Here is a 26,657-nt window from a genome sequence, read left to right on the forward strand (position 1 = left end):
TATTTTCTGTTTTCAATATCATTGATTTCTACTCTTATTTCCTTCATCTTGTCTTGGATTTATTTTGCTGCACTTTTTCTAGCTTCTAATCCACTTTAGATTATTGATTTGATACTTTTCTAGTATAAGCATTTAGTACAATAAATTTAACTTTTCCAGAAGTGCACCAGAGGACATGTATTCATATTTCAAGCTTAAACCAACTATTGGCAAAAAGAATGACACTTCCATTATTTGTTGAGACCAGTCGTTTTCAACTTTGGCTGTGCTTTAGAATCAACTGGGAGCTACTGAAAATCTCATGTCCATATCCCAAGCCAGAAAAAAAGGAGAGAAAAAAATTAGAATTTCTGAAAGTGGGCCCAAGTGGGCCCTAAGCATCAGTATTTTTAAAAAAGCTTCCAGGGTAATTCTAATGTGAAGCCAAGGTTGAGAACCACAATCTTAGACTCCTGTTGATACAACCCGGAGGGTTGGGACCAGGACCCACCACCCATAAAGCACAAATGACTTGGGAAGAAAGAATCCAACCAAAATTGAAATTCTGTTAGGAAGGGAAGCAAACACATGTGATGGTACACAGATATAAGCTACAGAGATCCAGGACCAATAATGCCTTCTTACAGACATGGTCTCTACATCTATAAATAGTAATAACTACTATTCTTACTATTAATATAATAATCCCTATTATAAGATTGTAATAGGGATTAATAAGTATTAATAGTTTCATATGTATGATTCCTAGTATTCAGCAGGTGCTTAACTTGAGATATTCTGATCTCACCAAACCCGATGTGGCATTTGTGCTTCCAATTGGCAGTAGGAACCCCATATTCTTTAGGCCACATCACCAAATCACCTAGTATCTTGACCTCGATAAGTAACAGCTCAGAAAAAAACCCTTGAATGTAACTCCTCAGTGGATAAGCTTATCATAAATGAGTCAGTAAACTGAGAAAATTATGCTGAAAGTCAGGAAACCTACTAAGACAGGCAGTCATTTAACATCTCCTAGTCTGAATTTCTTAAGTTCTACAACTGGACCAAGTCAAAACACCAAAATGCTACATACTAGACCTATATTATCTCATGAACTGACAAAAAAATTGAGTTTTACTGTTATGTACCTTTTAATAACTGACCACAAAAAAGAGCCGTATAAATAACCTGTCACAAAGAATTTTAGAAATGAGAATCTTGTCTACTCTAATGATTTCCATAATTAAGACCCACATAAGAATTTTTTTTATGAAATTATTATAAGAGGTTTTACCTCCCACCTTCTTCCTGATAATGAGAAATAAGTAGCTGATCACTTCATCCTTTTTGCTTTGTCTTCAGAGAAGATCAGAGATAAACTGAATACAGCCTTGATAACCATGCTGGCCAAATGACATGTATGTACAAATGACATCCGTGTACAGATTTTCCCATACAACTTTTGTACCTATTTTTCTCCTGGCCTCGCTTTTTAAAACTGACTATGGTTTTATTATACGGACCTCACAGGAGGAAACCAAGGGGCGGCAGAGACAGCAGAGGGAGGTAGGAATCAAGCTTGGTATGGCCGAGACGCCAGACTACAGAGCACCTTTAAACCAGGCAGACAAACGGATCTTGATTCAGGAGCTATACAATGGAGGCGCAGCTGAAGCAGTACGCTGGGAAATCAGTTCTGAGGAAACCCGAGTGAACTGCAGAGAAGAAAGTGGAGCAGGGAAGCAGGTGATCAGCTGGAAGGTGCTGCAATAACCCAGGTACGAGAGATCCACACCCTAATGGCTGCTTTTGGTGCACGGGGCACATTCCAGAGAACATGTCTCTCTTCCAGCTGGCTTTAACACAAGGGATTTCGCTAACACAGATATGTCTGCCTCTTCAAAATAATCAGTTGTAAAATAAGAGGTTTTTAAACTTCTCTATTGACTTCTAAGTCTCTCAAACCTCTGCTAGGTCTTTTAAGTTTGCAAGTGAGATGAGTACTGCTTCAGGAATATAAGAATTATTTTTTTCTTATATATAAACTTTATATATAAATATTTATGCTTCACAAGTATCAAACTATACATGAGGTAACATCAGGAAATAAACTGTTAGATTGTAATATATATAACAATTTATACTGTAATCTAATAATTACAAGTATTTACAGAGCTTATGAAAATAAAAAAAATAAAACATAAACATTCCTATTTATTCCCTTTCTATGCAATGGATTACATTATCCACTTCATAAGGTTGTTAAGCTTAAACAAGAGGCTTAAATAAGAAAGTTAAACAGTATAAAATAAAATAGCATAGTACCTGGCACATGGAAAGTGTGCGTTAAGGTTGGCTTATTATTCATGTGGGCGAATGTCAGCTTACAATACAGGTTTGCCATAAAATTTACCTTCTACAAGTGTGAGCTATGACAGTCTCTTGAATTCCTTAAAGTTATATATAATCTTTAAAGAAGACAGAAAGTATCTATTCTATGGGTTATAACTACTCTCTTGTACAATTTCATTAAATTACCAAAGATTTTTGTAACAGACCCCTTTAAAGAGCCAGCTTGCCTCTCTCCTCTGTGATTTCCTTTAGCAGCTTCCACTGCCTCGCCCTCTTCTGTAGCCACAGCGAGCGAGTGGACCAAACAGCCTGGCAGACAGCAACCGGGCACTGAGAGATGACTCACTCTCAGGTCAGTCTCCTGCTTCTAAGGGCCCAGGATCTATCCCGGTTTCCTACTTTCTTAGCTCTTGCCTGATAAACCTTTGCTTGGAATATACGCAATTCCATTTCTTGCTTTATTGGGATTAGATTACAACCAAAATAACTTTGACTCTTGTTTTCAAAGAGGACTTTGCTAATAAGTATCACTAGCTTTGGTTTACTTTATATGTCCAACAAGTTAGTAATACTACTATTTTTCCAAGCAATAAAACAATATGATGATGACAGTTTCAATTTCATGGCATTTATCTAATAATAATCAATACTACTATATAGAAATGCATATTTACAATGTCATTATTTATACTTGGAAAATTTTGTATTTGAATATTATGTTAAAGACATCATTACACTTCTAAAGTTTATATTTTACACAAGTGTATAATCTGACTACAGTTTATAAACCAATGAGAAAGATAAATATTCTTATATATTAATAACAGAAAAGTTAAGAACTCGAAGTTTAGGAATGATATAGCAAGAGATATTTTTCCATTTTATTTAGAACAGTAAGAAACTGGAATCGATTTTATTTATTATAATACTAAGAAATTGGAAACAAATGTCCAACAAGAAATTTGTTTAAAATATTATAAAACCATAATTTATTTTAACCCTCAAAGGAAATTGTGAGCAACCATTAAAAACATGTGAAAATGTTTAATGACATGAAAAGATCTAGCTCTATTTTTATAGTCCACCTATTATGCCAATGTCTTCCTAGCAGTTTTCTCTCCTCAAACCTCCTGTACCTCTTCGCGCATCCTCACTCAGCCTAACTTTGCTTTCTATTTTATTGAGAAAACTAAATCAATCAGAAGAGACTTCTGCAACCCACCAGCCAGCATCTCTGCCATATATGCTGCTCTCCTGTTCCAGTGGCCAGAACATCTCAGGGAAGACCAATCCCTTATATACTTGTACACTAGATCCCAGCCCTCTGCCCATCCATTAAAGAAGCTGCACATCATTCCAATGACACAAGAGGGCGCTTTGAATGAAGAATCCTGTAAACTACTCCAAATCACCAGTCTTGAACAGGCATAGGCTTAAGCATTCTTCATCTATACAATGCTACAGAAGAAAACAGAGAACAAAAAACACATTGTGAAAATTACCAACTTAGCCACACTTACCGCCCCCTCCCCCACAAAAAGAAAACCCATGCAGCAGAAGAAAACTAAAACACAAACATCTAAACAATTAAAGACTCCTCTTTGGGAAAACAAAATACCTTGAATCGAAATTCAAAAACTTAAGATTAGAACCGAACAAAGAAATAGAAGTAATGCAACAAGAGTTGACTGACATCAGAAATGATACAAGGAAATAAAATCATATTTAAAATGAAGACTACGTTACAAGAAAGAATAGATTTGAATGGAAACATAATAAGAGTTATTGGACAAAAGCAGAAAAATAACAAAAAGAATAAAAATGAGATGAAAAAAGAAAAAATAAAGAGCAAAGAAAACACATGATAGAGAAAACATGCAAATGTAACACAGTAACTATACAATGATAGCAACTAAGTCAAATGTTTGGTCATATCAATAAATGTGAATGGACTTAATTCACCTATCAAAAGAAAAAGATTTTGGTTTAGCTCACAGGGCAAAAGCCAACTATATATGTTCCATACAAGAAACAAACCTAAAAATTATTCAGAAAAGCTAAAAATAAAATGATGGGCAAATGAATATTAAAAGCAAATGGAAACAAATTTCAAGATGCAGTGCAGAATATCAAACCACATCAATAAACTTGTACTACTGCATTAAAATCCATTGGTCATATTGTGGGTTGGATGGATGTCTTACTCATGAATAATTGTGTATCATGCATTGTTTATCTGGAAATTATTAGTGCACTAATTTATGCAGATCTTACAAATGTTTCATTATATGGTTTAGTGCTTTAAAAATCACATTGCTTAATATAATCAATAAATCTCACCAAAAAATCTTTAGGTATGGGAAAGCTTTTAAGCTCACAGAGGCAGATCAGATGTTCTAAAATTGTAATTTTTGCTCAAAAGCTTGAATTTTATCATTGATAACAAATATTTTCAGTTGTCCTCCTTGAAGTGACAGGGTTACTCTGTCATTTGTGGAAAAGCTCCTGCCAAACATCTATATCTTTTTTATTTTTTTTTTTAAGAGATAGGGTCTTGCTATGTTGCCCAGGCTGGACTCAAAACTTGAACTCCTGGGCTCAAGCAATCCTCCTGCCTCAGCCTCCTGAGCAGCTGGGACTACAGGTACACACTACCTCGCCCAGATCTCAGTTGTTCTTTCAAGTAAAACTAATATTCATGAAAAATAGCTAATTCAGCTTGCAACTCAGATATTTTCCTTGATAATACCACTTCAGTATGCAGTTATATATATTCCCATTTTGCTAGACATAATATTAAAAAGACTGTATGAGTTGAGGTTTAATAACATTAATAATTTTTATTGCTTCATCAAGGCAATTCTTAAACAAAACTGGCACCAGATGCACATGTTTTCAGAGGGGAACTCTATTCAAGGTTTAGAAACTGGACAGTCTTATCAAAACATAAACTCTTCTAGTGAAAACTAGAAGAATATGCCTCTACTATTTCCCCATTAAGTATGATGCTGATTTTCTTATTAAGGTATAACACATTTTTGCATGTTAAGAAAATATCCATCCTATGATCGTATACATAGAAAACCTTAACACAAAAAAATCAGTTGCATTTCTACACACTAACAATGAACAATCTAAAAAGGAAATTAAAAAAAAATTCCATTTACAATAGCATCTAAAAGGATAAAATACAGCTAACCCTTGAACAACACAAGTTCGAACTGTGTGGGTCCACTTACATATGGATGTTTTTCAATAAATATACTGGAAAAGTTTTTGGAGATTTGTGACAATTTGAAAAACCTCACAGATAAACTGCATACCCTAGCAATATTGAAAAAATTAAGAAAAAGTTATAAACATATAAAATACATGTAGATACTAGTCTATTTATATGTTAATCAACTGTTTGTATTATCTGTAAGGCTTCTCGTAAAGTTAAGTTTTTAAGGAAGTTAAGTTTTTGGGAAGTCAAAAGTTATATGTAGATTTTTTTACTACCTGGGGGTGGCACCCCTAACCCCCATTTATTCAAGGGTCAACTTGAATAAATCCTTGTACTTAGGATTTAACCAAGGAGATGAGACTTGCACAATAAAAATTATAAAATGTTGCTCAATACAATCTCCATCAAAACTGAAATGATGGTTTTTGCAGAAACAGAAAAATCTACCCTAAAATTCACATGAAATCTCAAGGGACCCCGAATAGTCAAAACACTCTTGAAAAAGAACAAAGTCAGGGGACTCATACTTCTGATTTGAAAAGTTACTACAAAGCTATAGTAATCAAAACAGTGTGGTACCAGCATAAAGACAGACATACAGACCAATGGAACAGAATAGAGAGGCTGGAAATAAATCTTAACATATATGGTCAAATAACTGTTGAGAAGGGTGCCAAGACCATTCAATGGGGGAAGGACACTTTTTAAACAAATGGTGCTGGGAAAACTGGATACGTACATGCAAAAGAATGAAGTTGGACCCTTACCTTAGATAATACATACAAATTAACTCAAAATGGATCAAAGACCTAAACATAAGAGCTAAAGCTATAGAACTCCTAGAAGATTATATAAGGGAAAGTCTTCACAACACAGAATTTGGCAATGATTTCTTGTGTATGACAGACACCAAAGGCATAGGCAACAAAATTAAAAATAGATATAACTTAGGCTTCATGAAAATGAAAAACTTTGCAAAGGACACTATCAACAGAGTGATAGCATATTCCTGTGCCCTTTAAGGTGACTGGGAAAAGACTGAGAAAAGACTTGCCACACATACTTCAGAAAGGATTTTATCATGAATATATAAAATTAATGTATAAAGGACAAGCAGACCAATAAAAACATGGGCAAAAGACATCAATAGGGATTTCACCAAAAATGAAACTCAAAGGTCTATAAGCATGAGATGCTGTACTTCATGCAAATAAAGCTGTGAGACTATATTTTTACACCCATTAAATTAACCAAAAAAAATTAAAGTATTAGCAATATAAAAATGTTGGTAAGTGTGGAATAACAAGAGTTCTTCTACACAGTTTTTAGGAGTATAAACTGTTATGACTCCTTTAGAAAAAAATTGGTACTATCTTAAGTTTTAAGATGATACAACAATTCTACTCCTTGGTATATACCCTGGACAACTCAAGCATATTTATACCAACTGACAGACATGTACATATATGAATATTTATAATAATAGCTTGTGAAAAAATTGAAAATAACCTAAATATCCATTAATAATAGAATGACTAATAAATAACATATACATAGAATGAAATGCTATATAGGAGTAAAATTGAATGATAGCTATATGCATTTTTACATGAATGAATCTCAGAAGTATAATGTTGAATGAAAATAGCAAGTGACCAATTAATACACCAGTGGTTCCCAACCTTTTGGCATCAGGGACCAGTTTCATGGAAGACAATTTTTCCACAGACCAGGAAGGGGGGTGGCCAGGGTGGGGAGGTAAGTGATGGGGAGTGGCTGTAAATACAGATGAAGCTTTGCTCACTCAACTGCTGCTCACCTCCTGCTGTGTGTGGCCCAGTTCCTAACAGGCCACAGACCAGTACCAGTCTGCGGCCCAGGCGTTGGGGACCGCAGTAATACAGAGTATAATGTTGTCTAAATGAATTCTAAACATAAGCAAAACTAAATATACTGTTTCATGAATTATACACATTGGGTCCATCTGCAAAGAAACACAAGAGGAGAATAAAAATATAAATGATAGACCCACGCAGGGAAGCAGACTGATAGAGACCCACATAGCTCTGTATATGTATCAAATATCTTACAATTTTTTAGTGGGGGAGGAAAGAGAAAAATACTTCTATTTGAGAAAATGGAAAAAGTCCTATTGAGATTGCCATGCCAATTTCTAGAGATGGTTCAAAGGGGAAAAGAAAAGAAAAATGTGGTAAATTCTAATTTTACCTTTTTAATGTCTATGTTATTTATATGACTTCTTTTCAGTATCTAAAACCTAATAAAGAAAAATATCACATAATCATTTTTATGCATTTATGTCTAATTCAGGTACACTGTCATACTCGTAATTCTCAAATGATTCCAATAACATCCATCCTAACAATAATCCAATATTTACTACTGTAAAGAGGAACTGAAAACTAATTTTACATATCATTTTTCCATACATATTTTATACAAATAAACTAAACATTTGGTACAAATTCTAATTCCACAGTAACCTTTCATATTTTACAAGCTAAAAATATCTAAAAATAAGCACTTTTGACTTTCTAATATTTGCATATGCTCAAGGGAACACTTCACCAAAAGATGGTATGGTTGATTTTAAAAGTCTTTATTTTCACGTACATTTCGATTTAATTTTGAAAAGACTAGCTCCAACTAACACAGGAAATAGACTATAAATGACTATAATTTTTCAATAATCTTTTCTCACAGACTGAAAGAATATTTGAAGAAAACAATTTGAAATTACTACTTGATTATTCCTGAATATAATTCTAACATGTTTATTAACCTGTGACTCTTAACTTCCTTTCTAAGAATCTTTATAACAGGAGTACTATTAATATTTCTCTTATCTGCTTTATAGATAACATTGAAGGTTTTTTTTTTTTTTTGAGACAGAGTCTCACTGTGTTGCCCGGGCTAGAGTGCTGTGGCGTCATCCTAGCTCACAGCAACCTCAAACTCCTGGGGCTCAAGCAATCCTCCTGCCTCAGCCTCCCGAGTAGCTGGGACTACAGGCATGCACCACCATGCCTGGCTAATTTTTTCTATATATTTTTAGTTGTCCAATTAATTTCTTTCTAATTTTAGTACAGACAGGGTCTCACTCTTGCTCAGGCTGGTTTCGAACTCCTGAGCTCAAACAATCCTCCCGCCTCGGCCTCCCAGAGAGCTAGGATTACAGGCGTGAGCCACCGTGCCCGGCCAACACTGAAGGTTTTAAGAGAATCCCAATTTATATCAGCAATGAGTATAAATCTCCCTTTCAGCTATAAGGAAAAATATACAAATGAAAAATAATTTTCTAACCTGAAGTAAACTCTTAAATTATCAGTCCTAATATATTCCATATGTCAACCTATGAGGCCCTCTCCTTAAGGAACAGTATCTTCAAATTCTCATCCTTAGTTCAAATATATTCTTTAAAAAAGAAAAACAAAAGATTATTAAAATTGTACTTACTTTAGCCAACAGTTCTTGTGTTTCGGCAGTCAGTGGGGCATGTGAAAACTTGCAGTACTCACCCTGATAACATTTTGTTCCTGTGTGGTAAAACTTGCAAGGATATTCATGTAACACAAGTGTCAAGGAAGAGAACAATTTTAATCCAACTGAAATAATTTTTTGTTATTTTAGTGACTTTATTTTGCCTATATAAAGTCTTTTTATACTAGTAGAAACACTGAATTCTCTATTTAAAATGAGAAAATAAATTAGTAGTTGGGTTATGCAAAAAATCTAATTTTAGAAAGATGATATAAATCAAGTTTATTGACTATCACAAGATACTTTTTTCTTCATATCCATTCTTATAATAGACTACCAATGGGTTTCATTGAAATGTGAAAAGGATATATATTTTAAATACCTTGGGAAATGTGATTATTTTTAATGCATTTTTTTGGGGTAGAGGAATCAGTCAATGATATGCCTTATAAACCTGAATCATTCAAATATTAGGCTTGTTTAAAATAGAATATATTTATACAACTTCAATATTATTTTCTAGGAAAAAAATCCTTAAGTTAGAATTTAAGATTCCTTATATTGAACAACTGAAGAAAAACAACTTTTGTGGTGACCAAAGGTGCTATATTACCCTAAAATGTTTATGCTTCATATTTTTATAACATGTCTTCATCATTTGCACTGAAGAGCTAAGATTATTCTTCAAATTAAGGGACAATTAACCTCTATATAGTACAGAATATACAGGAAATAAGTACTCCCAAATTATTCAATCCCTGCCTTTTTTAATAAAGTAGCTTTTCTGAATATAGATTCAATTAGTCAATGTCACAGGAGAAATTCCGGCAGTCTTTCTGTATGTGTATCAGAAAGGAACTTGAATAGGTCTCATGAACCCTCAATACCACCCAGGTTGAGCAGAAAGAATCATCATTTGAGAGATTGTCTAAGGAAGTTATCTTTTCTTTCTTATGGAAAAAAAAAATCTATGTATAATTTAATCACTTTCATACTAAGCTGGGCTTGGATAATGTAATTTTGTTCTACTAAAACATTGGTTTTATTAAAAATTTTGCATATTTAAAATGTTCATGTAAATATCTATGAAGAGTAAAGTTACTATATCTTGTGATAAAGGATATTATGCAAATACAGACAGTTTTCACCTCTGGTACAATATCCTTGTACATAAAACTTACACATTTCCTTTTTCTTCTCTATCTCTGCATCATGATCAAATTTACACTGGTCTCCCTAAGGCAAAAGAAGGAACAAGGAAAAGTCATTATTTCTTATAGTTAAGTCATTACAATTTAATTTCTATTAAACTTTAAATACACAAACGATTCCAGAAAGAACCAAAGTCTTAGAAGCAGTACAGTCTAATTTTAATGCGTTACCTTGTAAGTACCTCACATATATCTGCTTAAAATTTCCTTAAGTTCTAAACATTTTTAACACAAATAATCTTTTAAAATTATGTACTTTATCTACTTTTTTAAACAGAATACTTTACTAAAATTTTTTAATTGAACCTTTTCCAGAAGGAAACAGTTTCAAAAACCTAAAAGGTATGATTTAAAAGAGTGACGAATAGAAACAGCAGTTTATTTTAGTACATTTAGTACATTTTAGTATATTTTTGCTTACACAGTTTTATACCTTAATACATTTCCTTTCAAGAAAATATTTACAAATTTGTTTTCCCTTGTATTCCACTGTATGTTGGTTGATGAATCCCTGACTCATTCTCACATGCTGCTGCTTCTCTTTAGGTTTACCATCCTTTAAAAACAAAAACAAAAAATTAAATGTGAGAAATAGAAAATTGAATATTTTATTCTGTTGCACAAAATTATTTTAAACCACTGTTAAAATATTAAAAACTCACTCTTCTAAACTGGCCCTCACATGTAAGATCTGGACTGTTGTACATCAGTTTAAAAATGAATGTTTTGTTTCAACAGTTTCAACAGCATTCCACCAGTGAATATTAGTGCTTAGGCAATTTAAATATTTTATATATTGCCCTTAAAAGAGTGAAAAAAATTAAAAAATGAATTTTTTAGTACTTGTGATAAAAAGCGAAGTCTAAGAACAAAGATCTTTAGAACAAGGAGAAAAGTGGAAGTCATGGGGTCAGCCCAAAGCAGTGAAATCTATAGTTTCAATGAGATGCTCAGTGGGCGTGAGTTGAGTATACTGACCAGCTTGAATCAACAAATGTCATTAGAAATATACCCTCAAATATGGTGATAAAGATATAAAACTAAAGGTCATTTTTATATAAAAAACAAAAGGGGAATTTTATAATACATTTGAGCTCTTCAGAAATATATTACTTTTAACATGTAGTACATAGCTTACAGTTTTTGCATACCAAATTTTTGAATACAGTTCTAGGAATACAGTATGTACAAACAAAGGACCTGACTGTACAGTTATGTGATCTGCTTTGCAATAATGTTAAATTTCCACTTAGCACCATCAAAATTATGCCTTATAAGTGTCAGTTTAAATCTCTGATTTTATTTGGTTATATTATTAAAGTCTATCATACATGTTCAGAATTTGTTCCTCATGTATAAAGACTGTTAGCTTTTGCTAACTAATCATTTGATTCAATGTAAATCAAATGAAAGGGAGTACTGACTGGGCCAGGACACAAAGTTCTAGCCCTGGCTTGGCCCTGTGTGACTATGGACAATTATCTGAACCCTAGGGCTTCAGAATCCTCATTTGTAAAATAAAAAGGCAGGGATAGATTTTATATAATGGATTTGATCCATAATATTTGGTATTTCTAATATTTTGTAAGCCCTTACTCTTGTCCCCTGTGACAAGCCTAATAAAAAGTTTGCCATTCAGTTTAAAGTCCATTTTTCCATCAGAAAAGCAAAGTTGAGAAGAGTCACTTATTGTCCTATCCTGATTACACCTGCAGACCAAGGAAGAGGAATTTCTATAAACAAAATCGCAATACTAGGAGGGTAGTGGGTAGGGAGACTTGGTAAGGCCAATGCCCAGAAATGTTCATTTTTAATTTCTAGAGGGAATCACGAATCAACAGATGAAGGACAAACTTTGTAAGACTCTATGGCCTTTGAAATGACCTCCTGACTCTTGATCTTCTCTGGGCTTCCCATTTTTCCATAGTCATTGACAGGACAATACTCAGAAATCAAGGTGCTTGTATTCATGTACTCAGGGACAACAGGGAGAACACTAAGGCTTAAAATGGCTGCTGGCAGCTAGTGAGTGAGAGGGAAGGAAGATGCAATAATAAGAAAGAACATGGAGAGCCCACTCTCCCGGCAAAAGGAGATCTTCACCATCGGAAAACCCTGATTTTGTGGGATGCTCCCATCTCTCACTATCACACAGAACTTCTTGTCACTGAAGTATTAAGACAAAAATCATACAGGGGTCCTCCTCCAAGCATATGATCCTATACCTCTTCCTGTGAGCCACTGTTCTTCAGCAAAGCATTTGGTCCCTTGTTTCCAGTACCAGGCCATTTTCGCTTCATTTTCTTCTTTTTACCATTCTTGTGACCAGCTTTAATATTTTTATTTTTTTGTTTAGCAGCTAAAAACAAAAAAAATTAATTTAAAAAATAACACAGAAGTATAATAGCAGTTTACTTTTTTCTTCCTTTTTTTTTTTTTTCAGTAACCAGACAATGAATGAATATAGTTTACTTCTAAGAAGTATATCTTAGAATAATCCAGGGCAAGTTCTCCACAGCTCAGTGAGGGAAAACTGGTAAGATACTGACCTGTCTTTCTAGAATTTCTGGGATTAAGAGATCAAAAAGAGAATTATAATATACACTGGATTCTCAATTCATTCCTTTTTTTTTTTTCCTGAAATATCTTCCAGAGCACTCCAATTCATTCTTTTTGAAAATATATAAGATATTGTCAGGAAAAAAGCAAGATAATTAATGAAATCAATGTTACAAGCCACAAGCCAGATCCTTTTGAAGTGTTCAGAGTATGAGGGATCTAATTAGGAATTGCCATAGCACTATAAGGGTAAAAAGCTTCAAATATTTAAAATGACTTCGTATATTACTGTCATATTTTTCATTGAAAACATTTTATATAGATTTAATCTATAGATCCATTTTAAATAGAAAAAACACTTAGAGGAAGAAAATAAGAGAATTACGAATTTCATGTACAATTGCCATTTGCCTCCGTATTTATGGCCAAATCTCATTTTAGTAATCTAAAAGCATATGTTTCTGAGTTCCAGTCTGACATACAACCAGTCAATTCTTCTTCAAGTGACAGCAATAAAAACAGGCATCCTATCCTTTATACATGCAGAGGCCAGGGATTTAGCATTCTCCCTTTAGAAAAAGACATGACCTCTGTTATACAGCCCACCTGCACCCCTAGTTCCTGCAAACAGTGTATATTTATACACCAAGCAGCCAGGTCTTAGGTGGGATCTCAGGCCATACAAGCTCACGCCTGGTGTACAGATCCATGAAAACCATGATCGTATCATGAGATAAGGTACAAGGAAACGATCCCTGCCCATATATGGACAACTGTGATGACTTCTTTAGATAAACTTTAAATGATGAAATATTAATAGTTTGATCCTTACCCTGTTGAGTATCTTTTGCTCCCTCTTTCTTCATAGATTCTTCAGGAAATGGTAGGGGTTGAGCAGCATTTGCCATTTCTTTAGCTTGTATGTACTGTTGAAGCTCTTTGGCAAAACTATCTTCTGATTCCTGACTGCAGATATCATTATCACTATATACATCATAGTCCTTACTTCTTGATTTTCTATGTAGCAAACTCTTCGGTGATGTTGTAGAGTTTCCAAAGTACCTAAACTAAGTAAAAATTGAATTTTCAATTTTAAAAACCTAATATGATTCAAAACAATCTGGTTATACAGAAGAAACAAGATTGGCCACAAATTCATCATTGTTGAAGTTAGGTGTTGGGCACATGGGGTTCATATAGTATTCTCTCCACTCATATATTTGTAATTTTCCAAAATTAAAAATGAACTAACAAACCGGTATGACCTATCCATCTTTAAAGACAATTTAAGGGAAGATTCTGAATTTATACACTGTACGCATTTTACTGAATTAAAAGTCTAAACCCGGCACTCTAGCCTGGGCAACACAGTGAGATTCTGTCTCAAAAAAAAAAAAAAAAAAAAAAGTCTAAACCCCCAAATCTTAATTATTTGATATAAATGGATTATAGTATTCTCACATTGCATTTCTGCCTTTGCATTCGCAATACTTTTATTATTTTCTCTTTCCTTTTTTTAAATTTTAATAGATTTAGGGGGTACAAGTTGAATTCCACACATATATTTACTGTGAAGTGATAGAGGCTGGACTTTGGTGTACCTATCAGCTGAGTAGTGTATATTGTACTCCATAGGTAATTTTTCATCCCTCATCCTCAGCACCTCCCCCCGTGAGTCTCCAATGTCTATTATACCACTCTGTGTGCCCTTGTGTAGCCATATTTAGCTCCCACTTATAAATGAGAACATATGGCATTTATTTTTCTGTTCTTGAGTTACTTCACTTAGGATAATGGTCTCCAGTTCCATCCAAGTTGCTGTAAAAGACATCATTTCATTCTTTCTTATCGCTGAGTAGTACTCCGTAGTGTGTATTTTCTTTATCCACTCATCAGTCAATGGGCATGTAGGCTGATTCCGTATCTTTTGTGACTGAGAATTGTACATTGATAAACATATGAGTGTAGGTGTCTTTTTGATATAATGATGTCTTTGACAATACTTTTAAATGTCTTGATTCAATAATTTACCATTTCATAAAACACCATGTAAACTATTATGGCCCATTTAACTTAAGATACATTTCAGCTACCAAAGCCTACTCTTTCTCCTGTAACCCATAGCAGTGATGGCAGCAACAACAAGGAAGAAAGAACTTCCTGTTATTTGTAATCAAGTTCACTTTAGAAATAGTTTTTCTAACTCTGTTGTTGAAAGTGTCCCCAAGGCAACATCAGAGAATCCAATCACTCACTGGAACAGAAACCCAGGTATGGGAGCTGATTTTGCAGGAGCCCAAGCTGATCATAGCAGATGACATAAAGCAATTTCTGTATAAAAATTTTCAAGTATCCGTTACACAGTTATCTACACTTGGTGACAGAGGTATATCAAACTGTATAATTACAATTTATATAAATTTTAATCAAAAAGTTTATTTTTAAAAAATGACCAAGTCCCAAAGGGCTCCTATTCTGATATCAGGAAGAGATGACATCCCTATAATTACAGTGGCCAATGATTCTGTTTCCAAGAATACTTGGTGGCCTGGTCTCTTATTTACTTTCACATGATAATTGACTGAAGCAGCACAAAACAAAAAACAAAACAGTAGAATCACTATTATAAAATATACTAGGTGTCCCAATTTAATGGTTTACATGTGATGGTTAATTATAAAACTAGGAGTTGTTCCACCAGATTGATTATAAGTCTAGAAAATGAACTTGCTCCCTGTTTAAAGAATCCAAACAAGTTGAGGAAGTTTCTTGATCTGACAATGGCTTCAATGTATATCTTTTATCTTCATTATGCCAGACAAGACTACCAACCAATCTAACAATCTTCAGGCCACCAAGTTCTTTGTCTCCAAGTTTTCAAAAGAGAGCACCTTTGTCAAACTAACACCATAGAACAAACTTGTAAATGTAACTTCTGGACTGATAGGTTGGGGTAAGCAAATTTCAGCCTGGCCACCTGTTTTTGAAAATAAAGTTTTACTGGAACACACTCACACCCATTCATTTACATACTGCCTTAGTTGTGACAGAGACAACATGGTCCACAAAGTCGATTCACTGTGTGATCCTTTATGAAAAAGTTGGCTGACTCCTGTGATAAAGACTGTTATGTTTACCTTGGTTCTGCCCTTTAATTTTACTTGGTGGGCACAGGGGGAACGAAAAAGATTATTCAATATGCAGCAGCTCCCACAATTAGCTTCCTCAAACACATAGAGATAAGATTCTGTTCAGTGTATTCAAATCGAAGTATTAAAATGATCCAAATGAGTCATTAAGTGTCCTCCACTTGCACAAAATACATAGGCCTACAGTATTGAAGCAATTCCTTTTACCACAAGTAATAACACATCTGATTTGTATTAAATGAAGACATGAGATGATCTGGCAACATTAATAAAACTGGGACAATCATCAATTATGTTGTTTTATTATACAGTAGCGATGAATATTACTAATGATTCTTTTCAGAAGGCACTGAAGTACACAAAATGCATATTACTGAATACTTTTCTTCACTTAGCTAGCTATAAACTCAATGCTTCAGTTTGTTGTTCACAAAGGTATAATCTGGAAAGTGTACAAACATGATTATAACCCTTTTCTCCTTTTGTGAAGGAGTCTAAATAAAGTAGCTTTTTTTTTTTCAAGTAAAAGGTTTTCTTGCTTTTGATTCAGGATGGCTTAGGAAACTAGTATGGCCTCCTGACACCCCACAGAAATAAAAGTACAGAGAATAGTGTGTATGTGTCTGGGAGGCATGAAGTGTGTTCATCAGTAACTGACAGAGTTCAACAAATTTCTGACAATCAAAAAGGAGGTTATGCTCTAGAGCAGTGGCCTCCAACCTTTTTGGCACCAGGGACCGGTTTCATGGAAGACAATTTTTCCACAGACAGGAGTCGGGGGAGGCGAAGCTGGGGCCAGGGAGGGGTCAAGCAGAGCTCTGCAGCCCGGTTCCTAACAGGCTGAAGACTGGTACAGGTACTGGGGGTTGGGGACCGCAGCCTAGAGATTGGGCTTAGGTTGGAGTGTGAGAAATGGGGCTATAAATGACGATGCATTATAATTCTACATGAAAACAAAGCTATTATAACAAATTTTCTCTACCCTACCCCTCACCAGACATAATCAACCAGGAACTTTCCCTGAGAAAAGAGAGGGCTGTTTATCCAAAGAAATTGAATAAAAAGTCTGGTAAAAGGTAAGGCTTCACATGTGGGCAGTAAAACCACCCACACAGGGGTACTAAGTCTTCTATGTGTATTTGGGAAAATACACCAGAAAATACACCCTACCAGAAAAATACTCCATCCCACTCACCCTAAAGCAGAGGTTTTCACCCTCCTATCCAGAGACTCCATCCCCACGGTTTATGGATTAAATTCAGAAAATTCAGTGAACTTAGATGGGAAGAAAATCACATATTATTTTCATCAACCCCTAAACTGACATTTTGTATTTTTTCCTGTTTTGAACAAACCATAGTAGTACCAGGAATACCTTGACTGTCACTAATACAAATCACACGTATTTTCATATATTAAAGTTGCTACAGATCTCAAAATATTTTTTACATTTACCACTACTTCAAAATTAGAATAATTAGACCCACTGCTAGGTCTTACTATTTAGTGCATTAGTAAAGAACATATTACTCTTACCGCATTTATCTTTACTATTTTGATAAGCTGTATTTCAGTAAAACCAATTTTCTTTGTAATCCAACATATTTTATTTTACACACTTAAAAACTATGCTCTGAGCAGGGGCCCATAGGCTTCTCCAGATTGCTAAAGGGGGTGCATGGCACAAAGAAGGTTAAGAACTGTTATGCTGCTGGGAAACCTACCCACCTATGCAGCCTACTCACCTACTGAACGCCCAGACAGGCTTCCTTCCCATTTAGAGGAAAGGCCAATAGAGACACAGACCTACCAAACACAACAGCAGAGGATATCCATCGACTCTCCAGGCCTTTCTTAAATGAAGGGACAAGAAGGGAAGATAAAAGCATGTCACAAAAATCTAAGCAAGGGTCAGCAAACTACAACCCAAGGGCCAAATCCACTCTGCCACCTGTTTTTGTAATAACCCACAAGCTAAGAACAATCATTGCTTTTTTTTAAATGGTTGTAACAACAAAAAATTAAAAAAATATTTCATGACATTTGAAAATTATATAAAATTCAAATTTTAGTATCCACAAATAAAGTTTCATTGGCACACAGCCACTCTCATTTATTAATGTATTATACTGGCTGCTTCCAAACTGTAACAGCAGAGTTGAGTAATTGCAAAAGAGACCATTATGGCATTCTCATCAGTTCACAAAGATGCCCAGTGCACTACAAACTGCAGTAACGGTTATAACTCAACAGCATTTTGAGTTCCTCATGCCATTTTACTTTATTTCTTTCATTACCAGTGCATACCCACCAGGTCAAAGCATGAAAAGTAGACTTCGAATGTAATGCATTTAAAGGCATAGTGAAGTGTGGATTATTTTACTGTCAAATTAGATGGCAAAGCATTGTGGTTCTTATTAACATGTAATGATACTACAGCAGTACTAAAATAACACAATATATGTGGACACTACAATATTAAGCATTCATCACAATATTCCCAACTCACAAGAAAGTAACAGTCAGAAAAATAAGAAAACTTAAAACAGATGATTTCATCACAAATTTCTTTCTTCACAGAAATAAAAAACAAAAACAAAGCCTCAATCAAAGCAAGTTTCTGAGCAGCTCATTTGTTAGCCAAGACAGCTGATGGTGAGTTAATGAAATCATGCTTGATTGCAGCAGTTGAAGAGCTGCTCAAAGACTGAGGAAACTGGGAGGAACTTCAACAGACAATTAAAACATGAGACAGGCCGGGCGCGGTGGCTCATGCCTGTAATCCTAGCACTCTGGGAGGCCGAGGCGGGAGGATTGTTTGAGCTCAGGAGTTCGAAACCAGCCTGAACAAGAGCAAGACCCCGTCTCTACTAAAAATAGAAAGAAATTAATCGGACAACTAAAAATTTATAGAAAAAAATTAGCCAGGCATGGTAGTGCATGCCTGTAGTCCCAGCTACTCGGGAGGCTGAGGCAGGAGGATCGCTTGAGCCCAGGAGTTTGAAGTTGCTGTGAGCTAGGATGATGCCACGGCACTCTAGCCCGGGCAACACAGTGAGACTCTGTCTCAAAAAAAAAAAAAAACATGAGACAAATGATTTCAAGTGGTTTTCCCTGGCTCTTAATGAGTTGACAGATGTTACTGAGACTGCTCAGTATCACTGTGCTGTTCTAAGTTAAAACAGAAGCAAGATCTCCATAACTACATTAATTTGCTGGATATATTTTCTACATTCAAACTACAATTTCTGTACTGTTTTTTCAGACTTTAATACAAGAGCAAAAGAAACTGCCATTTCATAATCCATTTACTATGCAACTGAGGGGCTTCTGCTTAACCTCCAATTGGAAGCGATTAATCTGCAAAGTAACAACATACTAAAAGACAAATCTAGTGAAGAATCTAATAAAGTTTCATAAATGCCTTCTAGGCAATGAATATGCTCAATTAAAATCATATGCCAGTGAACTGATATCAGTATTTGACAATATCTATCTGTAGTGGGAAGATATTTTCAGAGATGAAATAAAGTCCTATTATATATCAGCATAACAGATGAATTTTGCAATCAATTTTGATGGTAAGGAACAGTAAATTTGAACCCCAATTAAGCAAATAATTATCCCATAAAGAAGAACCTCGTTCTTCTCATTAGTAGACCTGTATTATAAAAACAATTATATGCTTAATTTTGTCAATAAAAAGTTGTGGAAATTTGTTTTCTCTCTTTCATTACGTAAGTACCTACATAACGTTCTCAATTTTTCGTCTTGGCTTGAAAAGCCTAAAATATTTACTGTCTTATCCTCACAGAAAATGCTTACTGATCCCTGATCTAGAGAATAAAACAAAAGAGCAAGAAAATAACTGAAAAACTGATCCAGAAGAAGCAAATATGATTCCAGGAAAAGAATTCAAAATTTTAAAAATAAATACGGAAAGATATTCAAGATATTATATTCAAAAAACAATGCTAGAAAGCTTTAAACACAAGAATGAGCTCCTAAATAGTTAAATTATAACTTTTAAAATAAAGATAAATGTAAGAAATTCTTAGAATACAAAGAAAAAAGAGATAAAAAATAAGAGATGATATGTGTCATATACGAAGGATATGAGTATGGTCTCACCACAATAACACTAAGCACAATGAATGAAGAAAGACTTATAATCTCATATAATGAAGAACACCAAGAATAAAGAAACTAGAATCAAATCGGTAAGATTTCACCTTTGCAACACTGGATAATAGAAAACAACGGAGCAATAACCTCAAACTTAATTCTATTTCAGGCAAACTATGAATTATGAGGATAAATTCAAGATATTTTTGGAAATGTTAATAAGAATTCAAAAATTTATCTTCCACGCATTCCTACGTAAGGATGTATGCCAACCAAATGAGAAACCAACAGTTAGAAAATGATACTTTGAAAAAGATATAATTTACAAGAGCTTCAATAAACACTGAGCAATAAATGTAACAAAAGGTATGTAAGATGTGAGATATCTACCAAGAAAATTATAGGCATACCTTGTTTTATTGCTTTTCGCTTTACTGCACTTCACAGATGTGGTTTTTACAGATTAAAGGTTTGTGGCAACTCTGCATACAGCAAGTCTATCTACGCTATTTTTTCAACAGCATGTGCTACACTTCATGTCTGTGTGTCACATTTTGGTAATTCTCACAGTATTTCAAACTTTTTCATTATTATTGTATCTGTCGTGGTGATCTGTGTCTGAGATCAGTGAGCTTTGTATTTTTTCGTATGTATGTATGTAAGTATGTATGTATTTATTTGTTTGTTTGTTTGAGACAGGGTCTTGCTATATCACCCAGACTGGTCTCTAACCCCTGGGATCAAATGATCCCTGGGGTCAAACGATCCTCCCATCTCAGCCTCCCAAATACTGGGATTACGGGGGTGAGCCACTGTTCCCAGCCATGTGATCAGTGATTTTTGATGTTACTATTGTAATTGTTTTGGGATGCCATGAACCCTGCCCATATAAGACAGTGACCTTAATGGATAAGTTGTTTGTGTTCTCCACTACAGGCTATTCTTCTGTCTCTCTCCCTTTTCCTTGGTCCTCCCTATTTCCTGAAACACAATGATATTGAAATTAGGCCAAGTAATAACCATACAATGGCCTCTAAGTGTTCAAGTGAAAGGAAGAGTCACATGTCTCTCACTTTAAATCAAAAGCTAGAATTAAGCTTACTGAGAAAAGTTCAAAAAGAGAAAAAGAAAGGTAAGAGAAGAGCATATATTATCTTTGTTATGGGTTGAACTGTGCCCTCCCAAAATTCTTATGTTGAAGTCCTAATCCCCAGTAATTCGGAATGTGGCAATATTTGGAAACAGGGCCAGGACGGGCATAATTAGTTAAGATGAGGTTATTAGGTGGGCCCTAGTCCACTACGACTGATGTCCTTATAAAAGGGAAATCAGACACAGGCACACAGGGAGAATGCCATATGAACATGAAGGCAGAGATGAGGGTGATACTTTTGCAAGCCAAGAAGGCCAAAGATTGCCAGCAATGCATCAGAAACAAGAGGAGAGGAATGAACAGGTTCTTCTTCACAGCCCTCTGAAGAAACCAACACTACCAATACCTTGTTCTGGGACTTCGGGCCTTCAGAACCATGAGACAATAAATTTCTATTGTTTAAGCCACCCAGTTTGTGGTACTTTGTCATGGCAAACCTATCAGACTAATACAGGCTTTAAACTATAAATCACTAAGGTTGGTTAAGTTAGCAAATCAAAGCCCTCAAAATTTTAATCTAATGTAAAAGAAGTTTTTGAAGCAGTTTACAACCCATTTCAGAAACAGGGAAAATCAAAACCAATTACTAAAAACAATTCATGTTAAATGGCAACAAATAAAGTATAAACAAGTTTCCCTGATGTAAGTAAGTGGGTCCCAAAAGCTGACTAAAATGAGACCAACAGGATCCCTCATGAATTTCTCACATCCATTCCTATCTGTTTTTTCAATATGCCAACTTAATCTTACTTTTTTGGGAATTTGCTCACACTTCAGATTAACTTCCCATTTTATTTTCTCTTCTTGTGTTTCTTCAACTTCTGTATCATCTATTTCATCATCGATTCTGTAGCAAAAATATCAAATAACACAAAAGGGTTTTTCAACCTGAAAAGGGTTCATACCACAACATTAAAATTAACTGTTTTGGCTTGTCTTCAACTTGCCCTGAAAGAAATTCCAAATCAGTATTCCAAACACTCAAGATAAATAATGTACAAAATTATGGTGAGCAGTAAATGTCAATATGTTTATAACTAATCTGTACAACTGAAATTTTAGATTACACAACCTTAATGTTCAGGTATTAGCAGCTATATAAATCATTTATTCATTTATCATTCCCTTTACTCAACAAATACTGAGTATCCACCATATACCAGGCTCTAGGGCTTATCTCATGCTACAGTAAAAAAGACAGACCTTGTTCCTGCCTTCTAAGAACTTTCTACTTGCTTGGGAGAAAAAAATAAAGCTGTTTCAAAATGGTGTGATAAGTATAGATGCATATATAAGGAACACTTAACCTGTACTTGGGGGCCAGGGGCTTTCTGAACCTAAAAGATATGTAAGAGTTAGCAAACAAAGAGCAATGTAAGGGAGAAAGGTATTTCAGGCAGAATGAAGGGTGCCTTCTGAGACTAGGAAGGAGACAAACATACTCAAGCATAAAGATGAAAAAGAAAAATTGTGTTCAGACTCATAGGACGGAGAAGTTGACCCTGCACAGACATCAATTACTTGAGGATACTGAAACAAAATGAAAAGTAAATTCAAGAGAAATGAAGATGGGAAATATAAGAAACTGGTGAACAAAGAAGCCAATAATATGTATAGGCGAATCTAATTAATGCTTGACGCTAGAGATACAGGGGGCTGAAGAAAATAGTGAACACAAGATTGTTATGTGTCAGACAAAGGCCAGGAACAGGCAATGTGTCTATTCTCAAAAGAACGTGTTACAAACGGAAGGCACTGCTAGCACAAGGAGAATATGGATAGTGGCTTTGTGCTTCTTTCAAAGTTACAGGAACTTGGGCTTCACAGCTTCATCCAATTCAACAGTTTATATCGATCTTGGAGCTCCTGAGTTACATTCGTCAGATGAGGTGCCAAGCTGTGAGCCTTCTACCAAAGCTACCATTACTAGAGCCAAAAAAAATCAAATACTTGTGAACCTTTATTGCTCCAGTTTCCAGTAACGAATCATCTCTTGGAGTAGGAGGCAACCTGTCCTTAGGCACAGAGATAATGACTACGATAGCAGTAACAGCAGCGGCCAACACTTGCATTAACGCTTACTTTGTGCCAGGTGTTGCTGCATGCACATTCCACTTATCACAACAATCCTATGATACATATATTATTGCTTAAAAACCCCATTTTACAGATGAGAAAACTGAATTACAAGAAGGATGCATAACTTATCACAGAGCTAGTCAAATGGCGGAGCTGAGATTTGAGCCAGGCAGGCAAGCTTCCAAGTGTGCCTTAAAACCACACCCTATTATTCTATATTGCCCACTCCAAATAGGTGTCTACTTCCACCACTCCACTGTTAAGGTCTACAACTCTGTGCCCATATTACCTGACCTATGAGCAGGATGAGATAGAGTTGACCCTCTCCTCCGTAAAACATGTTCTTTACTTGGCTTCAAGGATACTCAGCTCTCCTAGTTTTGTCTTCCTCACCAGGCACCTCTTCTCAGTCTCCACTGTTGGCTGCTCATCATCACAACTTTAAATGTCAGTCCTCAAACCTCTTTCTTCTTTGTATTCTTATTCTAGGAGTTGATCTCCTTCTACCTCATGGCTTTGAATATCATCTATATGTAATTGATTTCAATATCCAAGTCTCCAACCCAAACCCCTCCCCTTAAAACCAAACAGAGCTAACTTCCCATTCAACATGACCACCTGGATATCTACCAACATATGTAATCTTAACATATCCAACACTTAACTCCTGCTCTTCTCTCTGAAACCTAATCCTCCTGCTATCTTAAACAGCAACTCCATCTCTTTCATGATACTGACCAAAACCTTAAGGTCAATCTTGACTCCTTTTATAAACCCCCTCCAATCTGTTAAAAAAATGCAGTTTGTTCTATCTTCAAAATACACCCACATTTGACCACTTCTTGCCACTAATAATCCAAGTTGCTCTCAGTCCCCTACATTTTACCCTCAACATAACCAGAATGACCCTGCTAAAATATGTTGGATGTCACTCACTGCTGAAAGCCCTCCAATGGCCTCTCATGTCAGTCTGAGTCAAAGCCAAAGCCCTTAGTATGGCACCTACAAGTCCCTACATGATCTTCCTCCCTCGGACCTACCCCAATACCTCTCAGACTTTGAGTCCTACTACTCTTACTCCACTCTAGTAGGCATTCTGGCCACTTTGCTTCCCTAACCCAACCACACCAAGCTCACTCCATCTCAGGACTTTTCCACAGAACATACAGAACATACTCCACCTCCCCAGACAGCAACTCCCCTCACTTCCTTAAAGTCCCTATTCAAATGTTACTTACCAATGTGATCAATCAGGCCCTCCTTAACTACCTTTAAAATATCTACACACTCCCTACCGTCTCACCAGTGCTTCTGTTCCCCTCACCCATCTTTCATTCTCTCTAGGGCATTTAACATCACATAAAATACTGTACACTTACGTATTATCTGTCTCCCCCTCCCCCAATCGTGTAAATTTCATTAGTACTGGAATTTTTTTCTTGTTCATTTACTGCTATATCACCAAGGCCTAGAATAATGTCTCCTACATAGCATGTATTCAGTAAACTTCTTTTGAATGAATGAAAATATTTTCATCCAAAAATTACTAGTAAAAAATCAGAAATCATAAGAGAAAAGATTGCTTCATTTACACAAAACGAAAACATCCCCACATCTTTACGCATTGAGAAATAAAGCCATAGGTAAAGTCAAAGACAATGACAATTAGGAGTAAAATATGTGCAGACAAGAGATCCTAAAACTTGAAAGATACCAACAGCCAAAGAGAAAAATGGGCAAATGATATGAATGGACAGTTCACCATACTTCCATGTCATTCTTCACCTATGATTTTGGCAAAATTCCAAGTATTTTTTATGTGCTTCAGTTAAGTTTTTGTGAATGGATCTTTTGTTCGATACATTTTCAAGTTGATAGCTGATACTGGTTTTTAAAATGATGCTATTATCTTTTTTGGTGATGAATTCTCTTAATGTATTTCATAGTTTAGCGATTGGTTCCTCTTGTTTTTCTTAGTAAATGATATCATCTACAAGTAATTAGTGTCTTTATCTCTTTCCAACATTTATAGGTCTTATTTTATTTTAGAAGCTCGGTGATAAAATCATGGGTCCTGGAATCAGACTGTCTGGGCAACTTAATCTTAGCTTTGCCGCTTACACTGTGCAATCCTGACAGGTTATTTAATGTCTCTGTGCCTCAGTTTTCCCATCTGTAAAACGAAGACAGCATTATCTTCTCCTTAAGGTTGTTGTGAGGGCTAAATGATATATTTCATGTCAAGTGTGTAGTAAAGATCCTAATGATCAGTTAAGGTAATAGTTTCAATTAAAGCATTTGAGATGGAGTGAAATGAGTGGATGAGTGATACCGAGAAGTAAAATCAACCAGAATCGCTGACACACCTGAGTCGAGGGAAATAAAAGAATGTGCGATCTGAGTCAAGGTTTCGGCTTAGGGAAATTGGGGAACGTAGAAGACATAGGTTTAGGAGAGATGGTTTTTAGCACTTAAAACTGCAACGAATAAAAAGTGAAAGAATATCTGGGTGTAAACAAACTACATTATACACGTCTCCAAGAATGAGACCAACAAATTAGCGCCATTTGGCCAAGTCTCACTTGCTTTTTCAACCTAATGGAATTATTAAGTCCACATGGTGTTTGTTGCTTTGTTACGGTCTTTAGGGTTTTCTGATGCAAATCAGTGAACTAATGACAGAGTTATTCACTACTTATCCTTTAACGTTTAATAAACTTGTGTTTTCGTCCTTTCTACAAAAAAGAGCCTAGCATGTGTCTGTCAGTGGAAAACGACAAATGATCTCTGTCCTTTGGGAGCTTATGGAAACAGGCAAGAGGGCAACAGGCTATGGGAACACAGAGAGAGGCAAGCTCCTAACCAGCCTAGAGGAGCAGGTGCACAGAGAAAGGAGAGCATCCTAGAGCCTCCTTGCTCCCACCGCTATCGCTCCCCTCGCCCAGGCTCTCGGGGCCCCTGGCCGTCGCGGCTACGAACTGGACCCCATCTCCGGCTTCTATCCCCCCTCCACCCGCACGACCTCTCCCGGTTCGACTGTCGCGCCCGGCCAGGGCCGGCCCACGTGCTCCCCACGGGCCCTCGCGGCGCGGCCCGGACGTGGCCCCGCGCAGCCTCCAATCCAGAAGGAACGAAGAGGCGGAGCCTGGCTGGGGCCCTACATTCAAAGGATGAAAAGATGTGGGATCACCTTTTGTCAGAGTCCGAGGCCGGTTTTTTGCCGAGGGCGGGGTTGGGAGGTTTTGAGAAAAGATTCTCAAAATCCATTACCCAGACGGGAGCCTCCCTTTCGCGAGCCCGGTCGCCACAGAGTAACAACC

At 35.8% G+C, this 26,657-nt stretch overlaps 1 protein-coding gene across 1 annotated transcript; it reads right to left on the bottom strand.

Moving 5' to 3' along the window:
* Positions 1-3,355: 3,355 nt before the first annotated feature.
* On the bottom strand, positions 3,356-26,657 carry ZC3H8 (zinc finger CCCH-type containing 8). Its single transcript, XM_012656770.1, has 9 exons — positions 26,528-26,657; positions 22,009-22,105; positions 13,664-13,898; positions 12,498-12,631; positions 10,706-10,828; positions 10,186-10,297; positions 9,038-9,147; positions 7,790-7,838; positions 3,356-3,792 (listed from the first exon to the last, which is right to left on the bottom strand). Exons 1-8 carry the CDS (start codon positions 26,602-26,604, stop codon positions 7,806-7,808), a joined length of 921 nt encoding a protein of 306 aa, XP_012512224.1. The 5' UTR covers positions 26,605-26,657; the 3' UTR covers positions 3,356-3,792; positions 7,790-7,805.

Source organism: Propithecus coquereli, unplaced genomic scaffold, assembly GCF_000956105.1.
Source record: "Propithecus coquereli isolate 6110/MARCELLA unplaced genomic scaffold, Pcoq_1.0 Scaffold519, whole genome shotgun sequence".
Classification (NCBI taxonomy): Eukaryota; Metazoa; Chordata; class Mammalia; order Primates; family Indriidae; genus Propithecus; species Propithecus coquereli.